The sequence below is a fragment of the Nannobrachium achirus genome (assembly GCF_963921795.1).
Source record: "Nannobrachium achirus genome assembly, chromosome: 18".
Classification (NCBI taxonomy): domain Eukaryota; kingdom Metazoa; phylum Chordata; class Actinopteri; order Myctophiformes; family Myctophidae; genus Nannobrachium; species Nannobrachium achirus.
In genome coordinates, this window is record NC_137825.1 from 971,030 (window position 1) to 983,137 (window position 12,108).

The 12,108-nt window shown below is 44.0% G+C and overlaps 1 protein-coding gene across 1 annotated transcript in view; it reads right to left on the bottom strand.

The window, feature by feature from the left end:
* The window catches only part of LOC308303595 (wings apart-like protein homolog), a 73,228-nt gene that overhangs the window by 45,857 nt on the left and 15,263 nt on the right, over positions 1-12,108 (bottom strand). The window contains 6 exon segments of the mRNA XM_080748014.1: positions 1,048-1,275; positions 1,558-1,656; positions 2,972-3,150; positions 6,712-6,873; positions 8,061-8,203; positions 9,156-9,359. Of these exon segments, the coding sequence (XP_080604140.1) occupies positions 1,048-1,275; positions 1,558-1,656; positions 2,972-3,150; positions 6,712-6,873; positions 8,061-8,203; positions 9,156-9,359 (1,015 nt within the window).

The window sequence follows — 12,108 nt, forward strand, 5'->3', positions numbered from 1 at the left end:
TCGCAATGTGAGGCGTTGTGTGCTTGTAGATCTGCTGTTTTTCACTAGTTTAGTACATTTTATAGATGATAAATACAAAACGAACGGTTTTGGACATACAAGGTTTCCACCCGACAACGACGATATGCTATAAATATAAGGTGCTGGGAGTGAAAATTATAATGTAGGGGTGCCTCGGATTAAAACAATATTCATGGGGTGACCTGAGACAAAATAGTTTGGGAACCCCTGGACTAGAAAGTATGTGTCAGCTGCTGTTCATTCATTATTAGGACAGAATAGAGTACTATGTTTTGTTTTGGCAGTTTCTGACTACTTTGACCTTTTGGCCGTCCTATCCTTTAGTTTAGTTAGTTAGTTAGTTAGTTAGTTAGTCCTATCTTTTAGTTTAGCTCTCAGTTCTGTTACTCCTTTGTTTGCTGCAAGTTTCAATCTTTGTGTTGAGCAACAATAAAAACTTGATGCATGAATTTAGTATTGAAAATAAACTTCCAGTCAAGTGTGAGGCCTGACTTTGTCCTGTTTATTATGTTATGGCCGAAGGTAATCCAGACATGTTAGTGGCCGTAACAACGTGTGTGCGTGAGTGTGCGTGAGTTGTGTTGACTTCTTTCTTTTAATCAGAGCGCAAGACGAGCACAGCTATAGAGGGCTGTACATACGTCTCTCAGTCTCCGTCCTCTCCCACCATAGTTTTCGTCGGAAAGTTTTGACTTTCTGACGTGCGTGCAGCTTTCCGAACTCAAATTAGGAGTAATCCTTTTCAGAAGTTGCAAGAGATGTCATTTTGTAGTTGAACAGGACCTTTCCGACGCAAATTTCGGTGGTCTGTGACAGTATGGACTCCCCTTGAGTGTAGCTGCTGCGCGCAGCAGTGAAAGCCACGCACACAAATAATCAATTAAATAATAAGTTGACAGGCTTCGGGCCGGGCTCGGGCTTTAAATAGCGGCACCAAACGGGCCATGGGCCGGGCCTGGACTGCACATTTTAGGCCCGTGCAGGGCTCTAGTGTGTGTGTGAGTGTGTGTGTGTGTGTGCACGTACCTCCTTGTGCTCCTTGCGACAGCGCAGTGTGGTCACAGGGTCCTGGTACAACTCGGTCGGCACGGTAACAGACTTGGTGACCTTGGGAGGAGGGGGCGGGGCTTTGAACAAGGCGTCGTCATTCTGGGAGGCACTTCCACTTCCTGTATGGGAGCTCCTCCCACTTCCTGTCTGGGAGCTCCTCCCACTTCCTGTCGCCGTCGACGGCGGCGGAGGCGGCGCCACCACCTGGAGAGGAGGATTGTGGGTAAAAAAAAAAAAAAAGACAAAGTAAGAAAAAAGATGAGGGTTCAGCCCGGAGCCCCAAAGGTTCATCTAGGCCAGGGGGGTTCATTCTCAGAGTGTTGGGTAGGTAATATACTCCTCTAGTGCTAGGAAACATGTGATAGCCTTGCATCTGTGGCAGCTTTCTGTGTGCTATCACACAGTATGCAGTGTGTGTGTGTGTGTGTGTGTGTGTGTGTGTGTGTGTGTGTGTGTGTGTGTGTGTGTGTGTGTGTGCGCGCTCACAGCAGCAGGGTTGTGTGACTTCAGACAGTACGCTGGTGGAGGCTCCTCTTCACTGTCCACCGTCCAGTGTCTGGCGTTGTACACCGCTTTGTGAGGAGACTGTACACACACACACACACACACGCGCACACACACACACACACACACACACACACACACACACACGTTAGTTCTTCAGTCACCTGAGAGAGACTTGTAGTAGAACCGCTGCTCCTACACTTGGAAAGGAGTCAGCTTAGGTGGTTCGGGCATCTAGTACGGATGCCCCCCGAGCGCCTTCCTAGGAAGGTCCTCGATGCACGTCCCACTGGGAGGAGACCCCGTGGCAGACCAAAGACCAGATGGAAGGATTATATCTCCAAACTGGCCTGGGAACGCCTCGGTATACTCCCTGAGCTCAGTTAGTCTGTTCTTGAGAGACTACTATGTCAGTGGTTCTCAAACCTTTTCATGTGAAGGACCCCAAAATGATATGTATTTGGCCACGGACCCCCATCTCAAAATATTTAGTTCCAGGGACCACCCAGAAGCAAAATTTGAGTTACAAACGTTTGCTTTGAAAAATACATATATTCAAAGATGTGCACACATTTTCACGACTTTTTCAAAAATAGCAGATCTACAAGCTCGCAGCGCGTGAGCTTGTATATCTGCTATTTTTCACTGGTTAAAGCATTCAATAATCCTAGGCCTAAATAGGGTTAGGGTTAAAAAATTGGTTAAACCAATGACTTTAACTCATTGAATGCCCTTTTCAAGATGGCCGCCAAGTACCAGGATGCCACGTTCCTAAATTTCTAGTGCACGGATCAATTTTTAGTGCACGGATCGTGCACGCCCATGCACCATATATGCACCATATGTGTAGTACTTTTTAACAACAAAAAATTCCGCTTGGAAATCCGTTCAGGCATTCATGAGATAGAAGCCTTCAAAGTCAGACAAAACAAACACTGCCACCTTCCGCCCATGCCATATGTGTAGTACTTTTTAACAGCTTTCAAACAAAAACATCCGCTTGGAAATCCGTTCAGGCATTCATGAGATACAAGCCTTCAAAGTGAGACAAAACAGCCATTTTTAACATTTTGAAAGATGTGTTTGTTATGGGGCTAAACATGCAATTTCGCAATTGCGATCATGCCTAATACATTTGAGGCATTTTTAGAATTTTTTTTATAAAAAAAAAAGTTTTGAAAAAAAAAAAAAAAAGTTTTTTTTTTTTTTTTTTTCAAAATGGCTTCCAACTCTGGAAACTCGGGCTGTGGCAGCCTGTTACTACTGTAATAACTCGGGAAACTCGGGCCTTGGCAGTCAATGAGTTAACATCCACTTCATGCCTGTCAGGTCTATGATCAGGTGTGCAGAGCAGATGTAGGACCAGATAAAACACAGTGTATAACAGACAAGTCACCTTCTTCAGGGCGCTGAAGATGCGTCGCTGTTCGTCTGGGTTCTCCTCCACTGGAGCCTTCATCTTAGCTGCTCTCCTTCTGGAGGAATCATCTCTCCTTCTGGATGGGTCTTCTCTCCTTCTGATGGTTGGACCTCCAGCCACGATGGTCAGGTCATCATCCATGAAGTCTAACACTCCTACACAACACAACATCATGATGGTCATCATCCATATGATGAAGTCTAACACTCCTATACAATGATATTCATTCATATTTAATAAAGCATTTCCACTTTCAGTTGACTCTTCATATCCATAAGAGTAAAATACCTGGGGTGATTTTTGGAACACAGTTCTGATCTAAGATTCTTATTGGGATTTCAATACAAAATAACAATGTGAGCCTGGGTAATGGATCTATAACTCTTTTTACACTCTCAAATGTTAAATTATTGTTAAGAGACATTCACACACCTAACCCTAACCCATTCACACTGAGCGATACAACTATAAATAACTATAAAAATAGTTTTTAAAATCGTTCTCAGCAAAGTGTATGGCACTGTTCATACCAACTATTAAATAAAACAATATAGTTATAGTTATCTTTATAGTTATCTTTATAGTTATCTTTATAGTTATCTTTATAGTTATCTTTATAGTTATCTTTATAGTTATCGTGGGAATTCCCTGTTCTCACTCCTCCCATCCATAAAACGTTATCAGAGCATCAAATCTCACATCACTCGTTTCAGTAATAGTGTTTTTGCCCAGGCAGTCAGGTTGCTCAACGAAGGGATGAAAGTGAAACGTAGGTAAACATGGACACTCATTTTTAAACTGTACACTGTTACACTGTATGGTATTGTTGTTGTTGGGACTTGTCTTGTGTGGCCTGCATGGTATGTGGGTCCACACTCTGTCGGTCACTGTGACCATGTCTTTGTGTAATAAGGCTGAGATGCTCCTGGCACAAGCATTTCATTGTATCTGTACCTGTATGGATATGTATCTGTATTTATGTACTGGATATGTATCTGTACCTGTATGGATATGTATCTGTATTTATGTACTGGATATGTATCTGTACCTGTATGGATATGTGTGACAATAAACCTGAACCTGAAAGACACTTTAAACCCCTGCATTACTTAATGTACAAGAAGTCTACACAACCTCTCCTATGGAACCAACATCAATACACAACCTCTCCTATGGAACCAACATCAATACACAACCTCTCCTATGGAACCAACATCAATACACAACCTCTCCTATGGAACCAACATCAATACACAACCTCTCCTATGGAACCAACATCAATACACAACCTCTCCTATGACACCAACATCAATACACAACCTCTCCTATGGAACCAACATCAATACACAACCTCTCCTATGGAACCAACATCAATACACAACCTCTCCTATGGAACCAACATCAATACACAACCTCTCCTATGGAACCAACATCAATACACAACCTCTCCTATGACACCAACATCAATACACAACCTCTCCTATGGAACCAACATCAATACACAACCTCTCCTATGACACCAACATCAATACACAACCTCTCCTATGGAACCAACATCAATACACAACCTCTCCTATGGCACCAACATCAATACACAACCTCTCCTATGGAACCAACATCAATACACAACCTCTCCTATGGCACCAACATCAATACACAACCTCTCCTATGACACCAACATCAATACACAACCTCTCCTATGGAACCAACATCAATACACAACCTCTCCTATGGCACCAACATCAATACACAACCTCTCCTATGACACCAACATCAATACACAACCTCTCCTATGGAACCAACATCAATACACAACCTCTCCTATGACACCAACATCAATACACAACCTCTCCTATGACACCAACATCAATACACAACCTCTCCTATGGAACCAACATCAATACACAACCTCTCCTATGGAACCAACATCAATACACAACCTCTCCTATGGAACCAACATCAATACACAACCTCTCCTATGGCACCAACATCAATACACAACCTCTCCTATGGAACCAACATCAATACACAACCTCTCCTATGGCACCAACATCAATACACAACCTCTCCTATGACACCAACATCAATACACAACCTCTCCTATGGAACCAACATCAATACACAACCTCTCCTATGACACCAACATCAATACACAACCTCTCCTATGACACCAACATCAATACACAACCTCTCCTATGGAACCAACATCAATACACAACCTCTCCTATGGAACCAACATCAATACACAACCTCTCCTATGGAACCAACATCAATACACAACCTCTCCTATGGAACCAACATCAATACACAACCTCTCCTATGGAACCAACATCAATACACAACCTCTCCTATGGAACCAACATCAATACACAACCTCTCCTATGGAACCAACATCAATACAGCAGGGATGGAATTGAGGACAAAATATTATCCAATGACAACACAATATTCTAGGTTTTGGGTCTGAGAGGCTGAATGTCAACAAACAGTGGTTCTGTGGATCAATGCTGAATAAATAATAAGTAATTAATAATCTATACTATAATTTTGCGAATGTCTGAGTGAGTGAGTGAGTGAGTGAGGCCCTGTTACAGATGTTGTCCAAAAATCATGCAGATCGGTACACAGTATCTCTGTAGCCGTTAAATGGAACGGGTATTTCTTACATTGATGCTCCTACATATTAGCATGCAAGCACCAGTTAAAGTTACTTTCCATCCCTCATATACTGTGTGCACAGTGCACATCCCATAACCCACACACTGCACATCATTTCGGAGCTCATATCTTTGAACGGGTAAGGGCTAGTTAATAATAAATAATGAACCTTCATGTGAAAAAGGCTGAGAACCACTGGTTTATTGCCATAAACAATATTGCCACGATGATCAAAATATGCGTACAACTGTGAGTCTGTGTGTGTGTGTGTGTGTGTGTGTGTGTGTGTGTGTGTGTGTGTGTGTGTGTGTGTGTGTGTGTGTGTGTGTGTGGCTGTGCTAGGGCATTTATCAAGTATTCAAATATTCAAATATCAAAGTCACTATTTGACATTGTTCTCCGAAGTCGAATATTCGCTTATTTTCATTGTTTTCTCTTTAACAAATATATAGTTTATAAAGCGTGGCTAGATAGGAAGTCATAAGAATGAGTTGTCAATGCCCCTGGTGGATGAATTTGTTAATGCTCTATACCAGGGGTTCTCAAACCTTTTTAGGCTGTGACCCCCAAAATAAACATATTTGACAAGCACTTGGAATTGTAGGTATTACATTTAATGTGCCTCTCATTGCGAGGCGTTGTGAGCATGTAGATCTGCTGTTTTCACAATGTTTGCCTCTTGCTTACTTAATATTTAACAGTTTATCCAGTCCTGTAGTATATTGGACTATTCAAATACTTTGAGGTTGAATAATTCGAATACTAAAAATCACTATTCGTGAATGCACTAGTGTGTGTGTGTGTGTGTGTGTGTGTGTGTGTGTGTGTGTGTGCACAGCCACATACTTGTCCTGGTACTACTGTAGCAGTGTGTGTGTGTGTGTGTGTGTGTGTGTGTGTGTGTGTGTGTGTGTGTGTGTGTGTGTGTGTGTGTGTGTGTGTGTGTGTGTGTGTGTGTGCACAGCCACATACCTGTCCTGGTACTACTGTAGCAGTGTGTGTGTGTGTGTGTGTGTGTGTGTGTGTGTGTGTGTGTGTGTGTGTGTGTGTGTACATACCTGTCCTGGTACTGCTATAGCAGTTTGTCCTGTCCGTGCGTCTGTCCTCTCTCTCCATCAGTCTGTCAAAGGGGTCGGGGGGGCTGTCTGTCTGTCTGTCTGCCGGAGACTCCATGGTTTCCATGGTGACCGGGGACCCCTCCCCCAGGACCCCCCCGCCCTCTGTGAGACAGACAGGGAACAACCACCCATATGAACCCATATGAACCCATACAGTCCATCTTTGTAGTATTTCTGTGTGCGTTATGATTGTTGCACTATGGTACAGTCCCAGTGACACTGCTTTCTTAAAGCCCTTTGCACACAGATACGGAAAAAACGGACGATTAAATGTTTTTAAAGAAAACAATGATTCTCTATGACCTCATGCACACCGGCTCAGAATGTGCCATGCGGCAGGTGGCTGCGGCTGTGTGTTTTTTTCCAATCGAACCCAGTTCCATTCGTGCGTCTTGTCGCATGCGGTAAAAACTCATTCACTCCTTTTATGACTCCTCTTGGGATCCGCAGTGTGGATTCCACACAGCCTTGCACACCAAATACAATACGTTTTAATCATGCAGCAAACGGAAAGAAACGCAACGGTCCTTTGTACAAAGACCTTTAACCAATGACTTTATTCAAGACTTTTTAACTAGTCTGAGGAAAACAGTAGTTTGGAGAAACAGACACACTGGTATCACCGTTTGACACAGATACAACAATCTGTCTTTGAAATGAACCTCCAAACCAACAAGAGAGACTCGGAGCTTGACTCCAGCTTGGTTTATAAACAGCTGATCTACAAGCTCACAAGTCACAACATATCACTACTGCTATTTTCAAATTGAAAACAGTGCAATTATTGTAACAGAACAGAAATCTTGAACAGTTTTAGTTTTAGTCTAATTTTAGTCTACTAAATATCATAAGATTTTATGGCGACTAAATCTACAGTTGATTTAGACAACTAAAATGTATTTTGGCAGGCCTTGATGGCATCGTAATGACTGATTTTACACTTGCTTGTGTGCTGAAAATAGCCGATCTACAAGCTCACAACGCGTTGCAGCTTGTAGATCTGCTATTTTCAGCATGCAACACCTGGGAGCTACCAAACATAAAATGACTCTCTTCTCCACCAGTCCCTCCCTAACGTTTTGGTCTGGTTCTTATTCTGTTGACGAAATTGTCAATATATTTAGTCTTAGTTTTAGTCATCACAGTTTAGTTTTTATTTTGTTTTTGTCAGTGAAAAAAAAACGCAGTCGACAAACATTTTTCGTCATAGTTTTAGTCGACCAAATCAACCCTGTCCACCGGGCGGCTCTCCCTGCTGTCTGGTGAATGAGGTGATGTGAGGAACCTACCTTCATCCTCCTCCTCCTCTTCATCAGAGCCGCTCATCTCATCAAAGCCAAAGTATTTGATCTTCACCTTGGAGCTTCCAGAGGTCAGGGTGACCTCCTCGTCTTCCTCCTCCAAGATACACACCTCCTGCTGGGTACACCTGCTACACAACACAACACAACACAACACACACTTACTGTTCTGTACACCTGCTACACAACACAACACACACCCTGCTGGGTACACCTGCTACACAACACAACACAACACAACACAACACACACTTACTGTCCTGTACACCTGCTACACAACACAACACAACACACACTTACTGTTCTGTACACCTGCTACACAACACAACACACACCCTGCTGGGTACACCTGCTACACAACACAACACAACACACACCTTACTGTCCTGTAAGATGTTATACAGCAGGGGTTTCAAAGTGGGTGACGGGGCACCCTGGGGTGCCGCGAGATAATTTGATAATATTTGGAATTTATTTGGACACTTGAAAAAATATTATTTAGTATCATTTTAAACTTGAAGTACAAAGTTATTTTCAGTCAATTCTAACCAAAATGGCTGTTATCTCAACGTTTTCCTCACAACATAATCACTAAAATATCATCACTGTCGGGCAGAAACCTCGTATCTCCAAGTTTCAAATGTGTACGTCTTTTGGTAAAGCAAAGCCCTGCTTCATCATACAAGACTGTCGCACAAAACTAGTGAAAACAGACGATCTACAAGCACACAACGCCTCGCATCTCTAGTTTAGTACATTCTTTAGATGATAAATACAAAACAAACGGTTTTGGACCCAACAACGACGCTATGCTATAAATATAAGGTGCTGGGAGTGAACATTATAATGTAGGGGTGCCTCGGATTAAAAAAATATTTATGGGGTGACCTGAGACAAAAAGGTTTGGGAACCCCTGCTGTACACATAGTACACACAACACAACACACACCTTACTGTCCTGTACACCTCTATATCTATATCTATATCTATATCTATAGATATAGATATATAGATATATACTTATATAATTATAATTATAATGAATAAACCTAAACAAACCATTTAACTCTTCGCTGTCCGTACCTGGGTTTACTCTGGCCCGCCTCCTTCCTCAGCCAATCAGAGGAGGGCTCCTGGGTCTCCGTGGCAACGAGGGACCCCGCCAGGAAGAGTCCTCCTCCTCTGTCCTGATTGGCTGGGGCGTTGCTGACGGACAGGCAGGACGGCTGCAGCACCGTCAAGTCCCGCCTCCGGCCCCGCCCATCGTCAGCGGAGTGGGCGTCGGAGCTGTCAATCACAATTAAAAACATTTAACGTTGACAACTCACTCATTTCCCGCGATCCCCGTCGAAACCGTTGATTTCCCGCTGTACCACGCTGAGATGCCCGTCGTTCTGTACCACGCTGAGATGCCCGTCGTTCCCCGCTGTACCACGCTGAGATGCCCGTCGTTCCCCGCTGTACCACGCTGAGATGCCCGTCGTTCCCCGCTGTACCACGCTGAGATGCCCGTCGTTCCCCGCTGTACCACGCTGAGATGCCCGTCGTTCCCCGCTGTACCACGCTGAGATGCCCGTCGTTCCCCGCTGTACCACGCTGAGATGCCCGTCGTTCCCGCTGTACCACGCTGAGATGCCCGTCGTTCCCCGCTGTACCACGCTGAGATGCCCGTCGTTCCCGCTGTACCACGCTGAGATGCCCGTCGTTCCCCGCTGTACCACGCTGAGATGCCCGTCGTTCCCCGCTGTACCACGCTGAGATGCCCGTCGTTCCCGCTGTACCACGCTGAGATGCCCGTCGTTCCCCGCTGTACCACGCTGAGATGCCCGTCGTTCCCGCTGTACCACGCTGAGATGCCCGTCGTTCCCCGCTGTACCACGCTGAGATGCCCGTCGTTCCCCGCTGTACCACGCTGAGATGCCCGTCGTTCCCGCTGTACCACGCTGAGATGCCCGTCGTTCCCCGCTGTACCACGCTGAGATGCCCGTCGTTCCCGCTGTACCACGCTGAGATGCCCGTCGTTCCCCGCTGTACCACGCTGAGATGCCCGTCGTTCCCGCTGTACCACGCTGAGATGCCCGTCGTTCCCGCTGTACCACGCTGAGATGCCCGTCGTTCCCGCTGTACCACGCTGAGATGACCAAAGCGCACAACTGGCCTTTTCCAATGTTTTCTTATGTAACACTGGCGGCTACAGCAGGGGTAACAGCCTGGCAACGGATTTGTCTATTCCAATGGATTTTTTTTAATTCGAAAGCTGTCATCTTGTCTACCGGTCTACTACATGAGTCGCGCACAGATCATGCACTATGCGTGCATGTGCCCACGTTAAAAGGTAAGGACAATTTGGCAGCTGCTTACTACAGCTATGTTTAAAATGGCAGCAAAATTGTTAACACTCACCCTGCCAAAAAAGACGTTTCTATAATAAAAACGTCTTTTTAACTATGGACCTCCCTGCCAGACGTCTTCTGGACGTCTTTTTTAAATAAATTATTAAAAAAAAAAATCTTTAAAAAAAAAATAAGATTTGGACCTCCAACAATGTACTAGGCATGATCGCGATCGCGAAATTGCATGTTTAACCCCCATACCAACCCCATCTTTCAAACATGGCAGCCATGTTTGTTTACATTTGAAGAAAACATAAGGGCTCCTTTCTCCTGAATGCCTGAACAGATTTCCAAGCGGATTTTTTTGTTTGAAAGCTGTGAAAAGCATGCACATGCATAGTGCATGATCTGTGCACGAATGTGTGCACCAGCGTGCACACTATTTGTTTAACCCTTTGTTGGCGAAACGGCAATATAAGAGGTCATCCCACTTTAAATATGGCACCGACTGAGTTAATAAAGAGCTGAGAGACACGAAGACTGTTGTTACTGAACAAACACTTTATGGCACGTTGTGTACATGGCTTGTAAATCTATTGAAAATATAAACACGATATCTCTTCAGCCGTACGTCGTAGAGACATTCTGAGAAAAGATTTGAGCAGCGTATGCCGCCAGCTTCCCGATCGATACTATGCCATGCACGGATCGCGTGCACGGGCGCCCGACGCGAAAAGTAGGTATTTGCTCATTTTGTTAGCATTGTTGTATGATTGTAACGATGGTGGAATTTAGCGTCCCCAGGGTACTGACAAGAATGGAAAGAACGGATAGATGTGTAGACGGCGTTTTGTTGTGGTCGTAAAAAAAATACTGAAATGGGCTGGGATTGAAAAGGTTAATAATGACAGTGGGACCTACTAGAGCATACATGGGCAACTGGCTGCCCGGGGGCCACATGCAGCCCCCACCTTCACTTAATGCGGCCCGCAGGTTAATTCCAGAATACTGATATATTATTGATTTCAGCTACAATTCCAAACATGACCTGCTTCAATTAATAATAGTATAGTAGTATTAAAATGTATTTATTTTATGTCCAAATGAGAGGCATTTGTATTTAGGTTCATGAAGTTAACATGAGTATATAACTAAATGTGTTTGAAATTAAAATCAAAATGTTACATTTCAGGATTCCAATTAAAAAATAACAAAAGAATTATTCAGGATTCCAATTCAAAAGAAGCAAAAATAGCAGATCTACAAGCTTTAGATCTGCTATTTTTTGCTTCTTTTGTATGAGATACTAGAAAGTGACAAAGTAGGACGTTGCAATATGCACTGTGGCCCTCTGGAGTGAAGGTGGAAATATAGTGGTCCTCTGGAGTGAAGGTGGAAATATAGTGGTCCTCTGGAGTGAAGGTGTAAATATAGTGGCCCTCTGGAGTGAAGGTGGAAATATAGTGGCCCTCTGGAGTGAAGGTGGAAATATAGTGGCCCTCTGGAGTGAAGGTGTAAATATAGTGGCCCTCTGGAGTGAAGGTGGAAATATAGTAGCCCTCTGGAGTGAAGGTGTAAATATAGTGGCCCTCTGGAGTGAAGGTGTAAATATAGTGGCCCTCTGGAGTGAAGGTGGAAATATAGTGGCCCTCTGGAGTGAAGGTGGAAATATAGTGGCTCATGTATTCATAGTAAGAGTGAGA